We start from the raw sequence: 26,633 nt of genomic DNA on the forward strand, positions 1-26,633 counted from the left end.
CACAAGCTACATAATATTTCTTGAATAAATTAATGACCTCTATTTCAAAAATCCATTAATGTAGTGTCATTTTAATCAAAATGTTTTCGTTTTCTGAGGGACTGGTGGAGAGTTTTATACCGTTGAGTATTTTTTTTTAAATACAGAAAAGGAGAACAACCACATTACTGCAAAATACATCAATTATTTTTTAGTGAGCAGCATTTAATTTGTGTATTTTTCTTTAATGATTGAGATGAAGTGTTATATTAGCATGTAATGATCTCTAAGAACAGCAGAAATATTCTCACATAACTGTGTGGTTGAAAGACGCTTTTTTAATTTCATATAAGCACATTTACATTTAGCATTATTTAGATGACTTCCGGTAGAAAGATGATTGACAAAACACATGAAAATTGCATGCTACCAGGCTGGGGAAGGTTTTGGGGGCATTTCAGCCAGAAAAACTACCTGGCCATCAGGTGTTTCTTAGTGTTTTTCTCAGGCCTCAAGAGAATGATGAAACATTTGGGGGCAAAAATGCAGAGCAGTAAAGCATAGGTAGAGGCCAGGATTGCAAAGATTTCCACAGCGACAACATATTTCCCAGGAGAGCTAACGTAAGCAGGGACAAAGGCCACCCAGACAGCACAGAATATCAGCATGCTGAAGGTGATCAGTTTGGCCTCATTGAAGTTGTCAGGGAGTTTCCGAGCAAAAAAGGCCAAGAGAAGGCAGGTGCAGGCCAACAAACCAATGTAACCTAGAACCAGAGAGAAGCCCACCACAGAGGCCATAGCGCACTCCAGGGTGACCTTTGACCCCTGAAAACCCAGATCACGTTGAGGCACAGGAGGGCTGAGGGACAGCCATGTGGCACAAATGATAATCTGTATGAAATGTAAACACATGTAAGTGTTATGTTTTTGTATAAGTCTAACAATGATATTCATCATTGTTTTTATCATTGTTTAGTCAATTACAAATATTCACACCTGTATAGATGTAAAGAGGCAAACACTTCCTCTCTGTTGGCCTGGACCAAACCACTTCATCAATGCTTCAGCACCAGGCTGAGCTGAGCGGAAAACAGCAAGAACTACTATGGTTTTGACCAGGAGGCAGGAAACACAAAGTACAAAGCTGATCCCAAAAGCTGCCTGCTGGAACCGACAAGCCCAGACTGATGGACGACCAATGAACACCAGTGAGCACAGGAAGCAGAGCTTCAGTGACAGGAGAAGCAGGAAGCTCAGTTCTGAATTGTTGGCTCGTACCTTGATGTGAATCAGATTAACAGACAAATATGTGGCCATTTAAACAGTACACAACAGTTCTATAAAGAAGAAAAAAATGAAAGGAAAAATGTGAAATTATTTTAAATGCATACAACAACGTCTCTGTTACATTATTTAAGATACTCACCATAGGTGTTTGACGGTAGTAAAGAAAAACTACAAATACAGCTGTTGTCACCACAGTACCAGACACAGCTGCTGTAGTCAGGGTAATTCCCAAGGTTTCATTAAAGGAAAGGAAGTCCAGCTGGCGAGGGATGCACGCAGTTCGTTTAGCATTGGACCAAAACTCTAATGGACAACGCTCACAGTGAAGGGAACCTGGGAGAAGAGAAGAAGAGAGGGAAGAAAAATAAAACACAAAGGGGAAAATTAAAGTTGTCTTTATGGAATAATTTCCTCACCAGGTTTTTTGCTGATCTCCCCATCAGCACATGGGATACAGTCAAAGCAGCAGAGAGGTTCTCCTTTCCTGTTGGCCACTCGGGTGCCTGGGGGGCAGCTCTCACTGCACACTGAAGTAGGCACCTAAACAACAAGACAAATAATATTCTCAACGACATAATATTGTGACTCGAAACAGGCGTTTATTTCAACCTCAAATTTGTTTGTAGCCTTGACACCACTTGTCGATGTGACCACCTGATTAGATCCGGTGCTCCACTGAACAGCTGACTGGTTGAGGTGGAGGTCAAACCCGTCCACACGACCAATCAAAACAAGTTTGAGTGACCCCTCAGGGGTGTTCTGCCAGTTGACAAGGTCATACTTTGCTGGAGCGTCACCACCTTGAAAGTAAAACATTTCCCCCTGTGGTGTGGTGAAATGCAGGTTGTTCAAGTGCTGCAACAGCTGAAAGCAACAAATGTTAAAGAGACCAATGATATTTAAAACAAATCTGTCTACAATAAATGCATTTACAATATAAATATTACAATATTTAGTTCAAAATCTTTTTAAGAACTATGACTCACAGGGATAATTATGTTTACCTCTATGGGTTTGATGTGTTTTGGAGAAGAGCAGGTGGAGCTGTTGTTTCCGTGTGAGCTGTCTGTGTCGGGGCAGGAGAGAAGGCTGTGAAGGGCGTGGGCTGCAGCATAAACAGCAAGGTAGACATTATACGTCACCCTTAACTGAGAGGTATCAGTGATGGGATTATGCAGTCCCTCCAGGGACTCTGTGCCACTGCAGGGTGATAGAGAAGCTTTCTGAAAGGACGCCTTGGCAGTAGATGAAGATGAAACATTTGCCACATGGTCAGACCTTGTTTTAAGTGGTGAAGAGAGAGGTGCTGCATGTAATTGCAAAGCTCCAGGACTGCATCCAAACTCATTTTCCCAGAATTCTCGTAAGAAGTCATCATCAGGATTACGAATTGGGTGCAAACTTCTGAGATAATTTTCAAATCCGGGTATTGTAGAACTTCGAATGGCCACACCAAGAACACCACTTGCCACTTTAGAGATGGCAAGATTTCGGAGAAGATCATTATTGGTGCTCCAAGCCTCACTTGCCAGAAACTGTCTGTCCGTCACCTACATTAAGAGGAAATCGAAATAAATTACGACAAGAAAAACAGATGGCATTATGTTTTGACAAACTATAGCCTATGTCTTTGTTTTATTTCCATGCCAGTTGCTCACATTTATCTTGGCCAGTTCCAGAAATACTTTCTTTACTTCTGTATACCAGCAAAAGATCAGAATCACCCTCGCAGTCGAAGCTTGAATTGTGAGGGCTACACGTCTGGCATCACTCTCAATAGTTTCTTTGCGGAGAGTCTCTATGAATTCCAAACACACCCCTTTCCCCTGAGTCTCTTCCTGAAATGCCTGGAGGTCAAAACAACAAATATGTTCATATAAATAGGATATTGTTATCTTAAGTATATGAAGGAGGTTTATTCAAGAGTTTTCAGGCATTTTATAGAATAATAACAAAGACATACACCTGTATTGCCAAAAGACCATAATCATTGTTGACAACCACCGCTCCCATCCAAGTCCAGCGGAAGCGTATGGCCAGCTGTGCCATGGCCCGGGCTTGGTAAATATCACTGGGGATTGTTCTGAAGACGTTAGGAAACTTATTCTTGTCACTTAGACAGGGGCAGCTTGACAAGTAGCTGATCTGAGAGAAAAACACAGCAATATTATTTGGACACTGCTTTTACAGCAATAATACCATTTTATTTTTATTTAAACATTTTCAAAAGAGTATCAGCCTCTTGGTGTAGACTGCATAAAAAAGATTCATCAGAGATTTATTTCTTGATATAATGAAACTCACAAATGGCACAGAGAGAGACCCTAGGATCCTGGACAGAAATATGGTTGTTGTTGATGCAGCATCACCAATGAGCAAAGGAACAGGTTGACCACCTGCTGATAGCATTGGACATAAAATTACATGGGGACAATCTTTTTATACTACAAATATCAACTGATGTTTTCATGGATATAGCAAATGTTAGTAGCATACTGAGTAATATCAAGTGATACCTGCTGTCTCTCCGGGTTGATCATCAGCTGCAGTACGAGACGTGGAGGCTGTTACGTTGCAGCTGTGTTCGTCTCCTGCAACTAGTGACAATGCAGCTTGCAGAGCCCAGGGGTATCGGACACAGCTATCAAATATGCGGTAGCCCAGCTTCACTCCTGGTAGCAGGATGTTGTTACGATTGATTTCCTTCACCGCAAATGCCATGGCATACACATTTTGTAATACCTCTGGATCTAATCTGAAACCACAGGAGTAGAGGGGAATAGCATAACATAACGTAAACTACAACATTAATTAATGACAGATAAAAAATAATCGTCATGCACATAAATAAAAACAGCAAATATCCAAAAATGTCATAAATATACCAAAATAAATGTATTACAGCAAAACCTATTGAAATAATTAAACTAATTCAAATTTGCTTATCTCAGCTATATTTCATATTTTTATATATATATATATATATATATATATATATATATATATATATATATATGCTGTACCATTATAAACATACATACTGTAACTTTCTAGTTCTACATTTAGTAGATTTGTTATATTTTCATCTGCATTTTAACAGAAACATATGAGCATGACAAAATTATAAAAAACCCAGATGTGCTGAGCAACATAATAACCACCAGACATTCAACAACAATATACCGATTAAGTTACCCAGTGCAAGGTTCATAATGTGGCAGTGTGGTAAAGACCTGCTCTCCATATGAAGGTTTGTAATAGAGATTAAAAAGTCCACCGATAATCACATCTCCATCCTGGGAGAGGCTTTTGTTGCTCGGTGCACCCCACCGGGAGCACACTATCGCCTGAACCACCTCCAGTCCCATCTGTCTGCCCACTACACTGAGAAGCAGCAGGGAGAGAGCTGAGGAGGGCCACTGAGTGAGGAGCCAGGGGAACCAAGACATGGATGCAGCTGTTCTGGACATTTAACATATATAGCTGAGTGTTATCAGAATGTCAGAATATGTGTCAGTAGATTCAGTCTGTAAAACACAGTAAAACACAAGTCACATCAAACCTGAAAATAGAGTGAATTAAGTTCAGAATAAATGGTACCTCACAAACAATGTTCAACAGTTCCTGTTACCAAAGACAAATGCCATGAAATGGTCCAATGGTCCAATGTCCAAATGTAACATAAGAGCCTCATGTCAGTTACTGGCAAAAAGAGAGGACATTGTAAACAGAAATATGTTTCCTTGGTTAAACAGCTAATATCACAAGGTTAATAGTTGGGGAAAAAAAGCTGAAAATGGTATCTTGACTAAAACATAACCACCCCCCAGTCTGCACTAGTGAATTGTTGTTGTGAGTATTTATAATAGGTGTAAAGGAAGAAAGGAAGAAAAACTGATGACACAAGCAGAACACAAGCCCAAATTATTCCTCTCTAGAGTGATGGTGGAAAAACAACTGAATGCTTACAAGTGATTAGCATGTATGAAGTTGTGTGTGTGTGTGTGTGTGTGTGTGTATGTGTGTGTGTGTGTGTGTGTGTGGGGTAACTCACATACTGAACAGTGAAAAGGTTTGAGAGGCTGCTTACCTTTTATTTTAATGAGCTGCAAAGTGGACATCAAATATGAAAGAAATCATTCAACTTTGTGTCCTTTCCTCTTAGATTTCTAAGGAATATTGTACTGTGATTGAGCAATATAACTTAAGAAAGTGTGGCAGTCTGTTAAAACCAGTATAGGGAATTTTATGCCCAGAGCAACAGGTGTGCCGCTTGTCAGCTCTATTACACAGTAATTTCATGAGCAATTACATCCCATTATGTTTAAGGTGGCATATGGGGAAAGATGATGCTGTTGTGACTTACAAAAATTAATTTTAAGCTTAAGCTTTATCTTTTGTATGTTCTGTTTAGCATTTTGAGTAAAACGTGAAATAAATATGAGATTTGTTAAAATCAAATATTCAGTATTTTATTGCATTGGTAGGAAAATGCTCACAGTCCTCTGATGAGCAACAATAGAAAGAAAAAAGAATGGTGCAACACTGACACAATAAAAAACAAAACTGCAGCTTTGCCACCCTTCACTCCTCAGCCTGACCCTGTGTCGATGTCACTCTGTTTTTTCATTCCATTAAGTTATACAAAATTAAACAACCAGTACCAACAAAGATTTTTTTTTTTGCAGTCTGTATCAAAGCAATTATAAAAATAAAAACCTTTCAACTCCAAATCTTTCAAATTTGCAATCATGTTTTCAAATACAAATCATAGAGAGCAACAAGTCCAAGCACGGAAGTTGATGTAATATATTGCACCTAAACAAGCCTACGTCCTCTATTGTATCCAATGCAATTATTTGTTCTGTGCAAATGTTTTTGGGCGATGCAACATCTATTGTATAAATTGGTGCATAGTCATGCTTGACATGTTTACACAGGTAACATGCACAAACATAAATGTACAGTTAGAATTGGTTCTTAACTAAAACCCATCTTAGATTAAAAACAATGACATGAATATTTACACACAACACAAATACAGAAATACCACTGAAAAGAGAAGGAAGACTTACATTTGATCTTTGAAAAGATGAACCCTATCTATTAAAAGTAGCTGTTTGATTATACTACACATTCAAATGATACATAGAAAGACATTCCCTCTCTGCTTAAGACTCAATTCTTCTTTTTGCTTCATATTCAATGTACGCAGTTTGGACAGTACATCACAGTAACAAAGATAACAAGTATCTGTACAATCAGTCTAGGAAGCCATTTGGAGGGAGTCAAAGTTCCCAAGTACATTTACACATTAAGTAGAATATAGAAAATACACTGCCAGACTAGAAAGACCATTCACCATTGAATAGTAGACATTTCATACAGGAAATGCATGCTGTCAAATCCAACCATGGATTACATGTGACGTTTCACTTACATTGTACAGACTATATCTTTCTCTAGAAATAGCCCAGATTAACATTTATTTAACTGTTATAATGGAAACCTATGGATCTGCGAACATAGGAACAAACTATGCCAAGTATTTATTTCCTTAATCTTCTGGCTTTTGGTGTAACTGAACATCATCATGAATCATTGCTTGATAGTTAATCTCATTTTAGGTTATGGTCAGAGCTACAGTCTGAGCAGAAAGTACACCTCGGGTTCTGACGCAGAGTAGTTGGAGTCAGCAGGTGGAAGAGAGTCGTCTGTACAGGACCGATCTCCATAATGATCTCCATTTCCATAACGTAACGATGTACAAGCTCCTTCAGGAAGTCCCCTGTCCTCCAGCTGACTAAGGTAGCCTGCTATGTAAGAACCAGTAGAGTGTCTGTTAGCTGGTGGATTCTGTGAGGCTGGTTTATTCCTCAATACCACCCCACCAATGCCCGCTGTACTATTGATCACCACACCTGCCCTAGGCTTTAGAGCATCTTGCTGCCTTTCACGGGCGCGGCTGTTGATGTGACGCACTCGGCTTTGGCTCCGAGAAGATAGGCGACGGGTAAGGAGTGGAGGGGAATCATCTACATTGCTGGAAACAACAGGAGAGACACTTGTTGCATGTGGCTGTGACAGCGGGGATTTTGCTTCCTGGCATAACTGAGGAGGATGGGGTCCATCTCTGTCACTTTCATCCCCCTCCAGCGAGACCAGCTTACGTAGCTGTTCAGTAAGAGGATCACAAGACTGTGATTGGAAAGTTACTTCCCCCATGGTACCCATCCTCTTTTGCTTTCTCATATGGGGAGTGATGAAACTGCGACTAATAATGTGGTACTTGCTCTGGAAGTTGGATGATATGTCTTCAGAGGTCAGGTCTCCCAGGGACTTGGACTTACATGGGCTGGGAGCTGTGGGGTGTATGGTATCAGAGTGGGGTTGAATTGATGAAGGGCCTAAAATTGAGTGCAGAGAATCCCTGGATTCAGGCTGGGACTGGTGCCTTGTAGTGATGAGGGAAACCTTTTGGTTCCATGAATGAGTCGGGGTGTACGATTGTGTTTGACTTTGGGAATGTGGCTGGGTGTTCAGAGGAGCGGAAGACTCTGATGAGGGTGAAATGCAGTCATAGTCCAGGTGGCTGTACAATGCATCGCAGTCTGAAGAAGGGGAATATAGGCCTCTGTCTCTACTGATGTTTGTAGACACAGCAGATTGGCCAGGGAGGCTTTCAGAAGAGGAGAAACCATTATGGAAGCACCTTACTTGCTCCCTCTCCATCTGTTTATACCCAAGCCTATCGTGATGAGACTTGTTTAGGATTTGGTTGCCATTATAGCTCCTCTGTTGTGTGTAGGAACTGCTGAAGTCTCTGCTGTTGTTAAAGGCATCAGAATTGCTCTGAGGAACGGGGTAGCTGTTCTGACGCAGTGGACTAGGGTTGGAGGGTATAGAATTGACCGGTCTGTGGAAGGGAGAAGGCTGGGAGTTGTTCTGGTGTTGGTGGTGATTGGGCAGCTGATAGGAAGGTTGATTCATTGGGGAGGGACACTGTGCAAATGCATGTGATGGGTACTGCTGTTGAAGATCACAGTATGATGAAGGTTGTTTTTGTTGCGAGAAGTTGGGAGTGGACTCGTGGTTTTGGTAAATAGCATGCCGTTTGGTTGGACTTATGAGTCCCTCCCATTGGCTGCCACATCTAGGTGAGGTCATCATCATCTCCAATGGATCCTCATCGACATTTATCTCCACTTCTGCAAAAGCATTTCCAGCGGATTCATGGAAAAACTGGAAACAGTCGTTGTTTACAGAGGAGCCCATGTACCGTTTAGAAGTACCCTGCTCTATCACTGGTATCCCTGGTAGTGGTAGTGCTGGGGGATCATACACTTCCTCGTATACACTCTCCTCTGCCTCCTCAATTTGTTCACTCCCGCCCCTCTTTCTGTTCATATCATCCCAGCCCACATTGTGTCTTTCCCCTAATCCTTGGACCACTTTTGCTGGAGAGGACCTCAAGCTATTTGAGGGTGTGCTCTCCCTAGTGTCTGCCTGAAAATGGATCATCTGTTTCCTTAGGTTGTACACTGACACAGGCAACAGCACCTCCTCATCCAGAATGGTGTAGACCTCCTCAACCTCAGCGGTTTCTGGGCTGGAGAGGAGAGCTGGAGCAGGTGCATCTGCCTGGGAAATATTGCGCGCTGAATGGATTTCATGATTTGTCTTTTCAGCTACTTTTTGGGGACTTATTAGGTGTTTCTTGGTAGTAGATTTAGGGTTGGTCTTCTGAGGAGACCTTAAATCTTGCAGCACTTGAGGGGTGGTAGGCTTCAAGTTTGAGAGACGGAAAGGGGTATGATCATGAGATAATGTGTGTGAATCATTTTGTTCAACAGTGCTTTCAAAATGACCAATCAGAGCAGAAATGGAGCCACATGTGTCTAGCTCATTGCCTAAGGACACAGCATCAATGAGTCTGGAGATGGTGCTGTCATGCAAAGAGCTGGGACTCTTCAGATCACAGTCCATACTGACAGGGGAAAGAGGGGGCAAAGACGAGGGGGCGGAGGAGGAGGATGAGGAGATTGAAGGTGCAACTGTGAATGTTGTGCTGTTTGATGATGTTTTTGGTTTATCTGATCTCATCTGGCTGTTCTTGGAAGCAGAGACAAAGCACTTTGTCTCTGCTTCTGTGGATAGGATCTTTGATTTGTTGACTCCATTGTCTTCTGACTGGTAATTGGCATAATCATCTTCCTTTCTTACTGCTCCTCCACCAATAACCAGGTAGGAACCCTCCTCTGATTGGTCAAATTCTTTATTTCTACTGATGTATGTCTTAGAAGGGGAAGAGATGTTTGGTTCGATAGACAATGAGGATTCGATGAAAGGGTCCAAAGAGGAAGACCTGGGCCTGTTGAAGGGGCATGCTCCTGTGAACACAGATAATTGAACCAAATGATTAATAAAGATAGGCTTATATATACCATTTGATGTAGAACACCAAGCCAACCAACCATTGAATGACAACAATTAACAGTCCAGCCAATACAAGGCAATCGCAATACACAGACAAATGGATCACCAAGTACAACTGTGAAGGGGAAGCTGGAAAATGAGGCTTAAAAAAAGAGGTTCAAAAAAGTAGGTTTGCAGACATCAGATTAGGAAAGAGATGGTCAAATGGGATTAGTTTGGTCGAATGGGATCAAATGACACAGGAATATATTTCTCAGACCACTTTCGGACAAAATACACTGGGTGGACGCAATACTGGTATGTTTTTGGACGATGCAACCTTCAGACAATAGGTATTTTAGATTACCTGCAGGAATATCCTAGTCAGTTCTCTACTATAAAGAAGCACAACAAATGAAGATGGGACAGAAAAGGCATGTTAACATGAGTTTTACAAATTTGCAGCAGGATAAGTAAAACTTATATTAATCAACGTCCAAAACAAGACAATGCAAAATGCTGCTTTAAGACATGTCCACTGCAAGCATTTTATCACAAACAAAGTAGCACTTGTGTCCTACAGTTTAAAGAAATTACTTAAATAACACAGTATTACTGTTCCCAAAGCCAAAAGCAACTGTCATTGATGCCTTGATGTGGCTTGGTTTGTGTTAGTATTCGAAAAAAACATCATGAATCTTACAAATAATCTTACAAATGTATTATGCGAATTAAACTAGAATGGATGTAATTTGGGTGTAATTTGCATAATTCCAAAATATACTTAATTCTTTGACTGGGATGATTTAAGAAAAACACCCACCGATGACAGTGTCTGAGCCCATATCATGCTGTTCCTTGTCTGGGGAGCAGAGGGATAGCTGCCCTTGCAGCAGCCTGTCTAAGGGCATGGAGATAGGTCTGTGGGTGAGGGGGCCTCGTGGCTGGTAACGCTTCTCCACACCTCCTTCTTTCCCTGACATGCCCTGTGCTCTTGCTCCTGCACCGGCACCGTTCTTTTGGTCTGATATTGAAGCCAGTGACTCTGATAGTGCCATCTTGGTCTTCTTCCGTCCCTTTGCTGGGGCGCTGGCTGTGCGCCGCAGTAGGTGATCACTGATGGAGCGTTTCCGAAGGTCACTGGAGTTTGTATCCACAGAGGACTTGGAAGACCGGTTAAACAAACCCCGGATACCTCGCAGCTGATGACCCTTAGGGCAGGAGGAACAGAACAGGAAAGAAATAAGAGAAGAAAGAGGGGAAGATGTGCTTCTCAGAAAATCTTCACACATTACAGTTTGAAATTAAAGCGTTCATTTTCATGAAAACAATGAAAATATATGCCACATACTGAACTTGGTTGACAGCAAATGTTGACAATCTCATGCTTTTAAATGCATTGCCTGCAGATGGCACCCTTACTCCTTAAGTTACCACAACAAACAATAAGCAAGATGCCATTAAGAGATGCATGCATGCTTGCATTGCAAATTATTCCATCTTTGTTGAAAATGAGACACAGTTATTTATTTATTTTTAAATGCCCTTATTAGCAAACTGTATAACTCAGTGGTTTAATGTCACACACAAACAAGTCATTGGACATACAGCTGAACACAAACTGCACTTTTGCATCATGCATTGCTGTTTCATGCAGCACCACACAGAGCCTCAGGGCATCAGGATACCTTGTTAGATCCTAGAAAGTGCATTATGGTAAAGCTGGGGTTCAGGACTAGAGGGCTCCACTAGAAAGACAAAGGATTGAGCTTAACTGGATTGATGTGTTGAGAGAAACACGTTTTTTTGTTGTTGCTTTAACTCAGTTGACAAATTAGGGTCAATGCTACAATAAACACTATACAGCACTTACCTTCCCATAGACATCATGCACGGACACATGCACAAAGATGGAAGCCTCAGTCATCCCCTCCAAGTAAACATGTCTGTAACCTGTTGTGAGAGAGAGAGAGAGAGAGAGAGAGAAAGAGAGAGAGAGAGAGAGAGAGAGAGAGAGTGAGCGATATAGTGAGTCAAAGAAATATGTCAACTGTCATCAGACTGGTGATTGCGTAGTAGTTGCCTAAAGAGAGGGCATCAGGAGTTCAGGCACAACTCTGATGGATGTAAACAACAAAAAATAACCCGCCACGGCCACAGGTCTTTTACTATACAAATCAAACAAATCATGGTTCACTAGACACAAGATAATATGCCCCATAACCATAGCACTGCCAAAGCCATAAGGGAAATTGTGTTTAACTGTGAGTGAATGAGTGTGTCTGTTTATTTGTGTTAACTAGCAGAACTATAATGAGTGTAACTGGTAGTAACATACTGTGCCCCCTCTTAAGTTCATGTCATTCACACACAAAAAGTTACATTTTTTCTCAAATAAAGCTGAAAACACTGAGGAATTCTGCACAGACCAGGCATCAGGCTGCTGAAGGCAACTGTCCGTTGACCAATGAAGTCCCGTCCAATTGGGTCATGGTCCCAGACAAGGAAACGCACCAAAACCACATCAGCCATGTGAAGTGTAAAGGACAGAGTTTCCTCCCATACTGGATTAAAACCTGAGGGAAACACACACATATATGTTCATTATAATTAGGATGTGTTTCATCAGTAGCCTATATATATCTCATCTTTGGGGACATTAGGGGTGACACTAGCAGACCCCTTTGCTCTGCTTCCTGTATGCCTCTAATTAAATAATATGATTTTTAATCCCAGCAGTGCTCCACCACCCAAAGTCAGTAATGCAGCATCTGTGACTATGGCATCGTTTCATCTCTGCTGTGTTTTTTTTGTTGCTGTTTAGGAATGATGGCACTAATTCTTAGAAGAGGATAGATGACATCAGATTATATTTGCTTTTGTTTGTATGCAAAATATACATTATGTTCCATAGCATGTAAAGTGTAATATACATATAGTATGTGGCACAGATGAGGTAAAAAGTGTGACTGCCTCATTTATCCAATCCTTGATTAGGTCATTGCAAATTATCAGAGCCCTCTGAGCTAGATTACATTGGACTGTATGTTTCTAAGTAATTTATATTGTAAAACTGCCAACAGAGAGCTGAATCAGGACCTCCTGTTATGTTTTATGCAAGAGGTTCTCAATCTTTTTTTCATTTGTTGGGTTCTCTTCTGGATATTCTCTACTAGTGTTTGTCAAAAATATACATGCCTGGCTAGATAAAACAAGAAATATTTATTACCCACCAACAGGAAGTAGTCAGTCTTCTATTAGAAGTAAAAAATTGCAGCAGCTAGGAAGCCAAGAAGGAGAAAGGCTATACGCTCTTAGATTTAAAGTACAGCTTAAGCCTGCAATAACTCATTTTACGGTCACTTGGGGGCAGCTGAAACAAGTTGTGAACACAACACTGACATATCATCACCTTTTAAGTGGATATGGCAAACCTGTTAGCCAACAGTTACTTCTTTACACATTCAGCAGTTACAGATAAACATAAGCATTAATTTGGAGTCATGTTTCTGGCCACATGGTGAATGTAAGTCCAATAGTCACTCTTGTTTAGCTCTGCTTTAGGTCTCTACCAAACTCCTGAGGGAACTATTTGTCTCTTTAGCTTCTAAATCGTCCACTATGTTTACCAGCTAGTGAATAACTATGCCTGTCTACTGTTTGGTGCTAAGCAGGTAGTGTACAGTGGGATTTTAGAGCTTTTTTTGACTGAAAACAGCTCCTGCTGCGGCTGAAAATGATGCTATGAGAGCGGTGAGAGTGAACCAAAACAGGACAGCTAAACAATGAGCTGAAACTTGATCATTCTCTGTAGATTCTTCACTACGAGCGACCCCTTTCATATTGTCTCCACATTGTCATTTGATACGTTGTTTTTATTAAAATAGCTATTACAGCCATTTTAAGCAATTTTCCATTGTGCAAGATGACATGTTCTTCAGTGGTTCAATGAGTTTTTGATGTTGTTCAAGTTGATCTGTGTGTGTCTAACCGTTGTCATCGACAACTCGTGTCTGTTCCTTGCAGCAATCAACTGGCAGGCCAATGATCTCCACTTCGACGAATGGATCAATAATCTGATAGAGGAGAAAGGGGGAAAAGAAATTACGATTTTATTTTATGACAAGAGCAAGTTGAACATTTCTGAGTAGTCTGAATAGTGTGCGTGTGCGTGCGTGCGTGTTTGTGTGTGTGTGTGTGTGTGTGTGTGTGTGTGTGTGTGCGTGTGTGTGTGTGAGAGAGTGTTTTGGTGTGTTCATACCTCTCCACGGTCCCCCAGCATGGAGTCTGGTGGTTTAGGCAACTGCTGTCCACTAATGATCTTGAGAATGAGTTGCTTCTTGGGGTAAGCTGGAAGCGGGTCATCACAGAATGGGTTGAAGGAGCCTGGAGGGAATGAAAGAAAGCAGAGCAAGAAATTTGATTCATGCCATCACTCAATCCTGAAATCCAATTCTCTTTCATTATTGTTTGTTCCCATTATGTGCAATATTTATATGCAAAATATAGGGTGAAAATAATGTGGTGTCCATCCAGTATGGTTCCATTCCTACACATACCTGTGCTGTCCCTAAGCCTATAACTTATTATTTCATACATCCAAACCAAAAAATTTGATTTTTTGATTTGAAGATTTGCGCTTCAGTTTTTATTTGTATGAATAAACAATGTTTTTATGCATGTATTGGTGCTTATTTGTGTGCATGCGGTCCATTTGTTGCCATACCTTTACACATGGGAGGGGGCTTGAGGACGTAGCCAATACCTCCATTCACCATAAACTTGGCTCTGTTGAGCTGCATCATCCTGCCCTCTGTCTGGTAGTTCAGAGCAACTGAAAGAGAAAGAAAGAACATTTATTTAGATACTACTGTCGCTAAACCTGCCCGCGTATTTTTTCTAATTATTATCCAGATATTGGTGCAGTAAACTGTGAAAATCCCTGAGGATGCTCAATAGTCTGTAGCAAAAATCATGTGAGGAGACTGATTAGTCAGGTAAAGTCATTTTGCATTCATCAAATCTTCCTCTTTCTTTTATTCATTAAGGATGTATGGAAATACGACCTTGAAACCTTAATTAGGAAAACCAGATGAGAAAGGAAACCAGCAGAAACAAAAAGGAAGAATCACAGTTGCTTCAAAGATAATTAAGATCAGTGTTTGGTGTTTATTTATCTTTTTTTTCTTCGCAAGTGGAGCTCAATATTGCTCTCTGAATTTAACAGATTCTTTTTTTTTTTAATTGGCTGGGACAGGCAGGGATTCCTTGGATCTTGGATATCCTGACACTGCTCATTTATGAACGGATACAAATATTTCTGTTCTGACTCCTTTTCAAGAGTGTATCTACTTTTTATTTATGTATGTATTTCTCCCTAATTCTCACAATTTACTGATCGAGCTTTAGCCCTACAACTTAAGGTGCACACTCAATCACACACTACATGCAATTACAAATAGTACACACACACATCTTGCACAACTGAGTTAGTGTTCACACTCATATCAATTAGTCTCTGCACACATGACCACTGGCAAACTAAACAATGTGATGTGTGTAAGGGAAATGGGTAGTGTGCAGGCCACAAAGGAAATGCATGTGTGTCAGTTTATGTGTAATGACAGGTATGTGGCTCAACGGAAGACGTCTGGTGTTTTCATCAACAGACCACCTCCGTACAGGTCAAAAGCTTAGAGCATTAGACAGCTGTCTTACCCAACTGACAGCCCACGTTCCAGTAGAACTGGGGATTGAAATTGGACGAGTCGATACGATAGGCTGAGGGATAAATCCGCGACAGCTGCCTCTGGTTAAAAGCCAGGAACTGTTCGGCTCTGTGATTGACCAGAGATTGGGCTCTGGTCTCGCTGAATGACAGAACATCACCTGGAGTACCTGAAAAGAAACATGGGTTATGTCTTAGAGGTAAACAGCGTGCAATTTGTGAAGAAAGCAGAGGGAGGGGGGGGGGGGGTTTGTTGATCGTGCACAACAAAACAAAATCCCCCTTCCAATACCATGGATATAGCGCCACTCGGCCAGCCATGCCAAAACACTTATGCACTTCAATATTCTATATCCAATGGAAAATAATCTTAAAATGAAATAGCACAACATGGTGTCAACATAATAAAACACAGCGTGTACAAGCCAGGGAGCAAACTTCAATATGCGGCAAAAACAAAATACTTTTACACAGGAAACGCTCGTTCGTTCCTCGGGAGCGTTTTAATCCAAATCCGATCTTTTTCCTAAACTTAACGGGTCGTTTTGGTGCCTAAATTTAACTGTCAGTGCTGCATGACGCTCATTCTTTCTGGCTTAACTCAACTACCATGGACCTTGAAAGAGGCCATGGTCTTTGAGGGGGGGGGATACATTCTGTCCCCACTGGGGATAAAAAATAATTCTGCAGAGGCAGGTACATGTAGACCAGAAAGGGGGAAATTCCCCCTGGCAAATCGCACCCTGGAGGTAAAGATTGCAATGTGTCTATTTGTGTGTGTGTGTGTGTGTGTGTGTGGGTGTGGGTGTGTGTGTGTGTGTGTGTGTGTGTGTGTGTGTGTATATATAAAGGTGTCAGAGCTTTGCTTGGTGTTTCACCTTCATTCAGACACTCCTGTGAGGCAACAGAGTTGGTGAACACCACCAGGTTTGACAGATCTCGACTCAGTTTCATCGTCTTCCTCTTCCTTCCTCCCCTAAAACAATTGCCAGATGACAGAAGACAATTGAGAGGACAGAGGGGAGTGAGTGAGATCTTGTACAGTAAAGATATATGAGACAGGTAAGTAAGAAGACATGCACACACTCATATAGCTGCTTAAGAATTTAGAGTGGCAAAAGCAAAGCAAGGCAAGAGAGGATTGTCCATCAGTGAGGCAGCGTGCAAACGGCAGGAAAGAGCATCAAAGGCAAAAACCTTAATGGGGACCAGAGCACATGCAGTGCAGCAAGATTCCACACATACACACACAGTCATGCACAAAGACAGTCAGTCATCCACGTAGCCACAGACGCATGCTTGTAGGAATCTGCATTGTGACATGCATGTATGAATATGCAACCAGAAACTGGGAGAACAAAGAGAGACAAAAGCTTTATACACAGAGAGCGCTCAAGGGAGAAAAACACAGCTGCATTCCCCATACTTCCTGCCCAATGCTCACGCACAAAGAAGAAGGAAAAGCGAGACAGAGGTGGACAAAGAATGTGTGTGAAAGAAAACTGGGATATATTCAAGATGCAGATAAAACTAGTGAATCACATCAGTTTTTTAATAACTGTGAAAGAAAGAAGACACTTTGAATTGTGATTTGGGTCTCTTTCATATGTGAATATCTAATTTGTGGCAATGGAACGTGTATCCCAATACTGATACTACTGAGGGCACTGAGAGAGCACATGTGGCATTTACTGTATGTTACTACATTGCAAAAAAAATGTATGACTCCATACTGAAAGAGGACTGCAGCATTGGAGGTTTTCAGTGGAGGGACAGTCAGGTGGAATATTGTCTGTGCAATTCAAACAGAGTGACAGCAGTGGGGGCAAGTAAATAAGAAAATTTACTCAAGTATATAACAACTTTTAGTTACTTTAGTAGAGTATTTCCATATTTGGCTTCTTCATACGTCTACTCCGCTATATTTCAGAGGAAAATATTTCACTTTTTACTCTACTACATTTATATCACAATTATAGTTATTACTTTTAAGATTATTAAGACTTTATTAACTAAAATATTGTATCTGTTTAGAAACTGTTTATAGGTTAAACTACTTAAAAGTTTATAAAGCAGTTAAAATCAGCCCCACCTCGACCAACTACAACTTTAAGTGTGCTATGTAACTTTTGTTTAACAGAGCCACTCTGGCCACAAATAATAATTATGGATCATTTATTAGTTATGGATTCAACTTTTCCTTTTTTATTAGGAATAGTGTGTTATTTATTGTGCTTTAATGCATCAAAAATAATAATCTAATATCAATACAAAAATCAAATATAGCCTGCAGGGGTCAGCATGCATAATGGACACTTTTGATATTTCCAAGTCACTTTTGTTGCCAGTGCCACTGTACTTTCACTAATGTACAATATTGTATGCAGGAGTTTTACATGTAATAGAGTATTTTTATAGTGTGGCGTTGCTACTTTTACTTAATAAATGATCTTATACTGCAACCACTGGTCAAAGGAGAATGGATTTAATGTCAAAGCAAATATAAGAAGCAGCCACGGCTGAATAACAAGTCTATTTCTGATGATATTATGCTATAATTAACACTGCTGTGAGCCACTGGAGCTGTGTGATAACATGATATGAGATTGCAACGTAGTCTTCAACTCAATTTTATTGATCATGGGTGTTCTGTCTTTGATGTTTTGCACTTGTGAGTCAGTTCAGTAAAGTGACTTGATACATTAAACCAGTCCTAAAAAATACACAATCTGATGTGAGCAGGAAGTCATGATATAGCTGCAAGGCTCACAGAGTGAACACAGCCTAGCATTCCTGCTGTCCTTCATTTACTGTAAATGTGTTAAGGTGATAAATAAAAGAAGAATGAATCAAAACCAATCAGGCTTCCCTTTCTTTGCTGCCAGTGGTAGCTCTGGGCTTGAAGTCCATTATTATTTTCCTCACACATAAATGACTGCAGAAGCTGCAGTGGTTTGTATAGCACTACTCTTCATTATACACCCAGCAGTCAGCAACTATCAAACCTCCCCGCTGTCAGGGATTGTCAGTGTTGTGGCGAAGCAGGTCAAAGGTCACCTGTTGAACTGTCCTCCGGCCTCCCTCCCAGAACTCTCCCCGTCGTCCTCCTTGTCCACGCTTTGGCACGACAGCCTCGATTTGGAGTGCCTCTGGATAATGGAAACACACAATATATAAATTAACACACACACACACACACACACACACACACACACAATAATAAAAGGTTTCCTTACTGGTTGGAAAGCAGAAAATAATTGCATTGCTTATCCACATGTTCAGTTGAATTTGTGATGAATATACATCATACATGATACCACCTCCACATTAACTCACAGTTTACAAGTTCTTAAGTGGACAAGGGCGGTTGATAAATTGTCTTTAGCAAATTATCTGTATTTCTGTGTGATTCATGATATGGTTGTAGCAGTTTGAGTGTCTGGTTGTGCATGCTGGTGGGTGTTTTATGCAAAACGTATGTAATTATAGCAAGTGTGTAGTTGGTGAAGTGTGCTTTCATTTCTGAGAGAAGCAACATCTCTATTGGGGCTAAAGTGGAGTTGAGGAGAGGATGAGGGTCGCAGTAATTACAGGGTTTAGGCCGGTTGCCAACAGATTACATGCACCCATGCATGCACGCATATATACACACACACGTGGGAGGATGCATAATATGCAAAGAGGGAGGCATAAAAGAATGAAGAGGAGATGTGTGGGTAAACAGAGGACAGGGTAGAGGAAGGTAAAATGAAGTAAATTGATAGACAAAGAAATTCAGAGTGGCAAATAGTCAGGCAGAGAAATAAGGGAACGTAGAAGAAATGTAACATAAACACCCACACATACAACTTTATTGTCCAAACCAATGTAATACTGTAAAATGAGTGATAAAATGGATTGATGTACTGTATCTCAAAAGAAAACGTCAAGGAAAAGAAAACACAGACTTTCGAGAGGAACTGCACATGCTTTTGATCTGCATGTGTAATTCACAGATATGAATAACGCACACATGTCACTGCATTGATCTGTGGAATTGGAAGAGTGTGGCAGTCTTAATTATCCTTCTGCTACCTCTCATCGGCTGAAGAGAACACTACAAAGGGCGCTTTGTAAATGCATGTTCTCATGTAGGACTTTATAGGAGATTTATCTTCAGAAGAACAGTGAGGAGGCTTCATTTCTGCTTCCCATAAGTGAAAATCAGTTAATCATTCTTAATGTTTAAACAATACACTCATTGACCAGTTTAATGGGAACTCAAAAAATAAATAAAAAGATTAAAAGGTGCAGCAGGTAAGACTTATAAAACTAACTTTCTGTCATATTTGCTTAAACTGATCCTATGTTCCAGTAGAACTACATGAAGCAGGTAATTTAAAAAAAAAAAAAAATCCAGCTCCTCTGGCACCAACTACAGCCTGTAGTGTGATGTGCAAAAATCCACTGCTCCCTGTTCAGATGCACCAATCAGGGACAGGGGGGGTGCCTAACTGCGTGTCAATCACTGCTCATGCACACACATTCATTGTCCCTTTTGTGGGGAGGGGCTTAGGAGACCGTTTGGGCTTTAGCAGAAAGGGGGGAGGGACTGAGAAGTTGTCGATGTTCACATTTTTTGGCTAAGTCCTGGATATTCGCAATCCTACCTACAGCACCTTTAATGCAGTCTAATGACATAGCCATGCAATAAGTCCTGCCTTCAAGAAGGCTATCATGTTCTGTTTTTATTGAAACTGTTTTAGAGAAGTGTTGGTGGCTGTAGTTTGTGTTGCTGTGTGTTGAATATTAAAGTCACACTGAAAGGTGTAGTTATTTCTAGTGACTGTCAAAGCTCCAGACTCCCTGTCTTTCTTAGAGAAGTCTATCTCAGAACAAGCTTTGGGATGCACTCTGTCTCCAATCCGAGCACATGGCCCAGCCATTGTAGTCACCTCAGTTAATTAGTTGTCCTCAACAAAAACAGTCTTCGCTTATATTGCGTGGTGTTTCCAGCACCATTGGCTCTCGTCGGCTCTTACAGAGAACATGCTCAAACAACAGCCGAGGCCATGGTGAGAGACTTCTGTCTGACTAGCTGTACAGCCGAGAAAATCAGGGATTTTACCCATTTAGTGCGCCTTGCCTATTTTTTCTTCAAGTAAAAAAACAGTGTTCATTCTTTAGGGCCTGTTTGGCGTGTCAGGACCCGAACCTGGTGTCGGTAAATAGAAAGTCGGATGCTGTCCAATTAACATTATCTAAAGGAGAGAACAAAAGTTCTGTATTTATTGGGGTATGAAGTACTGAAGTATTATTTCATTACCAACTAACCTGAATTTGCCATTTGAGACCTCACAAGAATAGCTCAAGAATCAAGGAAAAAAAGAGCAAAAGTCCCTTCCATGCTCCTCACCTTCTGCTTGAGCGTCGTGATGAAGGATCTGCTTTGGGATTTCTTCAGAACCCCTTTGGAGCTCTAGAGACAAGAATAACACATTCAGAGACTCTTTTATATGCGTGTTTGTGTGTGTGCTTGTTTACATTCTTGTGTGTGGATCATTTGATGTGAATCTAATCACTACCACATTAGTGCCCAGCGAGACACGAAAACCCTAAAGCTCAATAGCTGGGGGGGGGGGGCTGCATCAGACATTAGCCAATGAAGCACAGCGCAGCTGAAGAAGAGAGTGGGTGAGAAATAAGAAAGAGAGAGAAAATGAAGAAGGAAAATTACAGTAAGGAAGACAGAGAGAAGAAAAGACTTTAGAGACAGAATGAGGTGAAGGGGAATCACCAACAAAGAAGGAGTAGAATAAAGAGAATAGGAAACCCTGATGCACAACACCCAGTACATTAAAATGTCTGTCAGGAAACTGAAGCTTCTAAAAATAGCACAAGAGGCAAGCAGGGAAATTAAATATTAAGTAACACTGCAGACATTTAGTTTCTCATCCCTTTTGGTGTGTTTTGACACACTTTGGATGAAACACCACCGAGGTGGAAACACAGCAGTCCCTCTAGACTGGCCTGAGGAGGTCCTGCCTGACTGTCCATTTTTATGTGTTCAGTAGGTGTGTTTGACCTGTGATTGGTTGAGTAACTACCCCCCACCTCCCTCCCCCCCTTGTCTTTCTTCTCTTCATCTGATGATGAGTGTAGCTCTAGTCTACACATTGCCTTAGGGTGGTACCTGCCGCAGGTTCTTCTGAAGGCCCTGGTGCGTAGCCCGGAGCAGAGCTCGGATGCTGAAACTGTCTGTATCTTCCTTGTCTCCGATCTGAGACTCCTTCAGTAGAGAGTCCAGTTTCTTTCTGATGTGAGACTCCACCTGGTGATGACCATTCCCCTGTGTGAATGAAGAGGAGAGTCATTAAAAAAGGGAAGGAGAAAGACAGCTAGGCAAGGAAGTGAGAAACACGGAGGAGGTCATTTCAATAAAGAAGCAAGGAAACATATGTTGACAGGAGATGATGGAGAGTTGTGTCATCTTGGAGCACCGACACACATTGTCACTGATGCGAAGCACCTGAAACCAGGCCCAGCCAATCTTAACCAACTGCTGAGCCGCAGTACCACCAGCACCATCTTTTAGCAAGTAAAGTAACTACAGCCAGGCTGTTCTCATGAACCATTCATACGCATAGCTACAAAAAGTAATGCAGTGTAATTCGTATGTTTTCACATATTTTTGCTGTGTACACCACATTGACTGCTGCTGTATAAGAACATAGGGGGGAGGTCGAGGTGGATATTTGGGTCATAAAGAACAGCGCTTTCAACCCTAACCCTAACCCTACAAACCATGGTCCTTTTCCTAAACTTAACTAGTTGCTTTGGTGCCTCAACTTAACTGTCGTCGCAGCATGACGCTCACTTTTTGTCGGCTAAACTTAACTGCTACAGCCCCTGAAAGGACCACCATCTTGCGGTGCCCTGTAGCTCGGCTCCACGTAACCTTTTGTTGGCTAAACTCAACAAGCAACGGCCGCTGATATAACCCTCAGCTCACAGAGCTCTGTAGCCGGCTCCCAGTAACCTATTGTCGGCTAAACTCAACTAGCAACTGCCGCTGATACGACCGACAACTCACGGAGCTCTGTAACCAGCGTCACGTGACGTGCCTAATTTCGTAGGATATCATCCTAATTGGTGTTCATACATTTCCGTACGATATCGTACAAATCCGTTCATGAGAATGCGTTGCTACAGCAGCAGTTTAAGATTGCAGATGTAGACGTACAGATGTGCGCCATCTACAGGTATAGAAAATAAATGCTGGTGCAATTTTGACTCCTGCGCCACCTGCAGCCCATGTGTTACCACTTTAGGGTTTTTTCATTGCTGCAAGAGTGAATGTATTTATTTTATTGTACACATTAAACATGCTAACTGTAGGCTATGTTAGCATCACATTGTTTTAATCTTGCCAAAAGGTGGTACGAGTCTAAAATTTAAAACATCAAAACTATACAGACACATAAGCTGTGTCCAAAATTACACGCTTGTTCACTCTTACTATTGTATTTCTATACAACAGACAGTAGTTTAGTCTGCAGTGAGCTGTAAATTGAGATTTTAGGCTGATTTTTATCCGGCATCATATGCAGTAGGAGTAAACAACACTATGCAATTCACCTTTTTTTCCCACAGACAGAAGCTATATATCACACTATCACTGCAATGTTAGTGGTGACTGCTGTGAAAACATAATGGTTTAATTAGCTGAGTACAAAACCTCTCATCAGTGGAAACCTGCCATCCACCCTTTTTAAAATGGCAGTGATCATCCAAAGTGGCATCTGCGGCCTCATGCCTCCAGCTAAATGTGGAAGAATGATGCCATATTCTAGTTACACAACGGAACCATCTGGAAAATAGCTGTGTGTTTTCCTGCTTTAAATGTGGTGAGGAGTACCCTGGCACTACTGTTTCACAGAATGACAAAACAAGATTAGGAATGGCTATAAAAATGGCCCAAGGCAAGTTCAGGAGTGATCTGCAAAAACAAGCAGCGACGAGATTCTCTGACTTGTTTTACATGTTTCTGAGCTACTTATCTATTACAAAAACTGCAAGTTTAAATGCTTGCATTGACTTAATATTTATATATGCACCATTAAGCATTGATTATTCCTAAACATTACTGCAATGATGATCAATAAAACTTTACAAGTACCGACATTACTACCCAATTATTGAAGTCATTACATCAAGCACAACAATGTCATTAAGATGCCATTATCTAACAAACTTCTGTTTGTGGTGCCTGTATGTGAAGTTTTTTGATTCTCTAACATTAGTCCCTGCCAAGATAGGATGTTGATGATGCCATATTTTTTTTTAACGAACTGATTAAGCAGCACTTAAATAACTGAAAGATAAGTGCAAATATAATCATAAGGGAAGCTGCTGCTGCCCAGATTGAGAGACTGACAGCTGTCGGAGAAAAAAAAAACGGAAATATGTTGTAAAGGTAAAAATACTAAATTAAAAGTTAAAAAAGCTGAGTTTTGCGATGTTGTTTCATTTATAATATTTGTTGTATCAATCAAATATTGTTCTAATTTGTTGAAGGATACAATCCTTTCAGTGCTGTTCTGGTTTCAATGGTATGTAGAAAAACAGGAATAAGGGCTCTGTGTAAGGTGAATAAAAGGCATATTTCAGCTGTTTTGCACTAATTTAAATGGAAAGGGGCTTCCTGAGCCACTGGTTACTTTGCCAATACACATAATTATCTTACTATGATAACAGTGAAAAATGTAAAGATCGCCCAAGCCTTTTTTCACTTACATCACTTGCTTAACTCGATAGATGGGCACAACTGGTCTGAGAACAAAAACTTACTGAAAACAAAGGAGGAAAGACTCAAGTAATGTGAAGTAACGTGTCTGTTTGGGGGTGGTAAGTAACTCGATTGTTCATGCATGTTTGTGTGCACATATTATTTATAGCTACATTTCTCTGCCTTACATTACTGCTCTTAAGCTTGAAGTCATCCTCAATTTCATCAGCGCTGTCATCATCAGACACTTCGCCTTCCTCGGCGTCCGCTGACAGATAGGCAGGCAGACTCTTTCCCTGGATAGAGAGAGGACAGCCAAAGAGATGAGAGGAGAGTGGACAAACATACATTTGACCCATGCATTTATCTTACATCCTCGCTTGTCTCTTTTATATAGAACGCCCACACAGGTTGCACCTCTAAGATAGTCCGAGAATATAACACAGCAGAATGCAGCATGTTTTACACAGACATTTACTTAAAGGAACACGCCGACTTATTGGGACTTTAGCTTATTCACCGTATCCCCCAGAGTTAAATAAGTCCATACATACCCTTCTCATCTCCGTGCGTGTCGTAACTCTGTCTGGCGCACCCACCTCTAGCCTAGTTTAGCACAGATCCTGAAGGTAATTGGTTCCAACTAGCCTACTGCTCCCAATAAGTGACAAAATAACGCCAACATTTTCCTATTTACATACAAATAACAAGGTCACATGAGACACAGCCATCTTCTAACTGTATATAAACTGGGAACTATTCTCCACAGAAGGCAAAGCACTGCTACTTCTGCTACTTGGGTGGAGTGATATGCTCGCAGCACCTGAGAAGCCCCGTGGTGAGGAGCAGAGAGTAACAACGGTGCTTCTCAGGTGTTGCACTAATCACTCCTCCCAAGTAGCAGTGCTTTGCCTTCAGAGAATAGTTCCCAGTTTGTATACGGTTAGAAGATGGCTGTGTCTCATGTGACCTTGTTATTTGTACACGCTGTGACTATACAAATCACAACATGTAAATAGGAAAATGTTGGTGTTATTTTGTCACTTATTGGGAGCAGTAGGCTAGATGGAGCCAGTTACCTCCAGGATCTGGGCTAAACTAGGCTAGAGGTGGGTGCGCCAGACAGAGTTACGACACGCACTGACATGAGAAGGGTATGTATGGACTTAGCTAACTCTGGGGAATACAGTGAATAAGCTAAAGTCCCAATAAGTCGGTGTATTCCTTTAACTGCACACAATCTTCTACATACAAAAATACACTTTAAAGTAATCTCTGTTATGTGGCTCCTTTCCCTGTATTTATATACAGAGTGAAAGCAATTACTGCCACACAGACACACATTGAGCAGTTGTGCACATGCAAAAACACACACAAATTGTAGAATCAGCTGCAGATTTTCTGACCAGCTGTGTGAGCAGCTCCCTGAGCAGCTCCTTCGGCAGAGTGGAAGCCCATTAGTGAGCCATTCTGAAGGTGTGAGTGGGAGTCAAGATGTTCTAAGCTTCTTCCATAATCAATGGCAGACACTGAGCTTCCCACAGTACATTGAGTCTCTCACTGGCTGACATCAACGCCCTCGTTTCAACGAGTTCAACCACTGCCTCTTCCTTCTATCTGTGACTGTTAAAAACCCTTACGCCATTTTCCTTTACTGTCTTGGGACTCTATGGTCTCTTGCTCCACCGGGAGATGGAGAGAGGTGAAAGGCTCTCAAACGAGGGCAGAGAGGGTGAGGAAAGAGATGGAGGAAAAACTGTTAGAGGAGTAAAGGGGTTTATAGAAAATCAATAATGCTCTTTTACTTTTCAGACATCTGGCTGGGGAGGGACTTCTTCACTTTACCCGCTTTCTTCACTTTACAGATAAAGTCAATTTATTTCAGTTCTTATAAAAAAAAAAAAAAAATCCAATAAATGATGAGAGCTTTTGCTCAGCAAGATGCTCTGTTTCGTCTTCCTGCGCTGGTGGATAAGGATCTTCTGGGTCTATGGCCCTCAAAGTGAAAGCTGATGTTTAAAAAAAAAGAAGGAAAAAAAAAAAGATGTCTTTTTGAGGATGATCATATCAACCATATTTCACAGATCATCTGGCTGGGCACCCGTCCTGCCTTTTGGGATTACAGCAGACTGGAGATAACATATATACGTACAAAATATGTACAAAAGTTAGAAGTGTTAAACCATGCCTTTGCCACAAAATGAGCTTTAGACTTTTGAAAAATGCTTGTAAAGCATTGGTATTACACCAAATAAGGAAATCTTACATGTTTAATATGTCTAATGGGCTATTCTTGAACAATTATACTATGTTTGTTTGCCAAAAAGTAATTTACAGACAAAGGAGGTGCTATAAAACTCCCAAACAGAAATCCCAATAGACTTATTTGGGATTTGGGAGGGGTTTGCCAAAAATATAACAGATCCTTTAATTTAACTATGTTTCTGAGACCCCA

At 41.1% G+C, this 26,633-nt stretch overlaps 2 protein-coding genes across 8 annotated transcripts in view; both read right to left on the bottom strand.

The window, feature by feature from the left end:
• Positions 1-437: 437 nt before the first annotated feature.
• LOC116047588 (extracellular calcium-sensing receptor-like) lies at positions 438-4,717 on the bottom strand. Its single transcript, XM_036001529.1, has 11 exons — positions 4,464-4,717; positions 3,845-4,023; positions 3,573-3,664; positions 3,234-3,413; positions 2,927-3,115; positions 2,273-2,818; positions 1,923-2,132; positions 1,685-1,808; positions 1,408-1,601; positions 978-1,259; positions 438-872 (listed from the first exon to the last, which is right to left on the bottom strand). Exons 1-11 carry the CDS (start codon positions 4,715-4,717, stop codon positions 450-452), a joined length of 2,673 nt encoding a protein of 890 aa, XP_035857422.1. The 3' UTR covers positions 438-449.
• A 1,224-nt stretch (positions 4,718-5,941) lies between these two features.
• The window catches only part of plch1 (phospholipase C, eta 1), a 64,225-nt gene continuing 43,533 nt past the window's right edge, over positions 5,942-26,633 (bottom strand). For 3 of the 7 annotated variants that reach the window (XM_031296454.2, XM_036001459.1, XM_036001457.1), the window contains exons 10-23: positions 24,367-24,474; positions 21,584-21,739; positions 20,807-20,869; positions 18,469-18,560; positions 16,290-16,387; positions 15,402-15,581; positions 14,410-14,517; positions 13,945-14,069; positions 13,675-13,759; positions 12,113-12,259; positions 11,557-11,636; positions 11,372-11,431; positions 10,507-10,894; positions 5,942-9,658 (exon numbers count right to left, since the gene is read on the bottom strand). In XM_031296454.2, coding sequence (XP_031152314.1) covers positions 6,909-9,658; positions 10,507-10,894; positions 11,372-11,431; positions 11,557-11,636; positions 12,113-12,259; positions 13,675-13,759; positions 13,945-14,069; positions 14,410-14,517; positions 15,402-15,581; positions 16,290-16,387; positions 18,469-18,560; positions 20,807-20,869; positions 21,584-21,739; positions 24,367-24,474 — 4,440 coding nt within the window. In that variant the 3' untranslated portion in view covers positions 5,942-6,908. Of the gene's footprint in view, positions 9,659-10,050; positions 10,079-10,506; positions 10,895-11,371; positions 11,432-11,556; positions 11,637-12,112; positions 12,260-13,674; positions 13,760-13,944; positions 14,070-14,409; positions 14,518-15,401; positions 15,582-16,289; positions 16,388-18,468; positions 18,561-20,806; positions 20,870-21,583; positions 21,740-24,366; positions 24,475-26,633 lie in introns of all 7 variants that reach the window. The other 4 variants (XM_036001462.1, XM_036001461.1, XM_031296453.2 and 1 more) reach the window with 4 other exon arrangements.

This window comes from Sander lucioperca, chromosome 5 (genome assembly GCF_008315115.2).
Source record: "Sander lucioperca isolate FBNREF2018 chromosome 5, SLUC_FBN_1.2, whole genome shotgun sequence".
Classification (NCBI taxonomy): Eukaryota; Metazoa; Chordata; class Actinopteri; order Perciformes; family Percidae; genus Sander; species Sander lucioperca.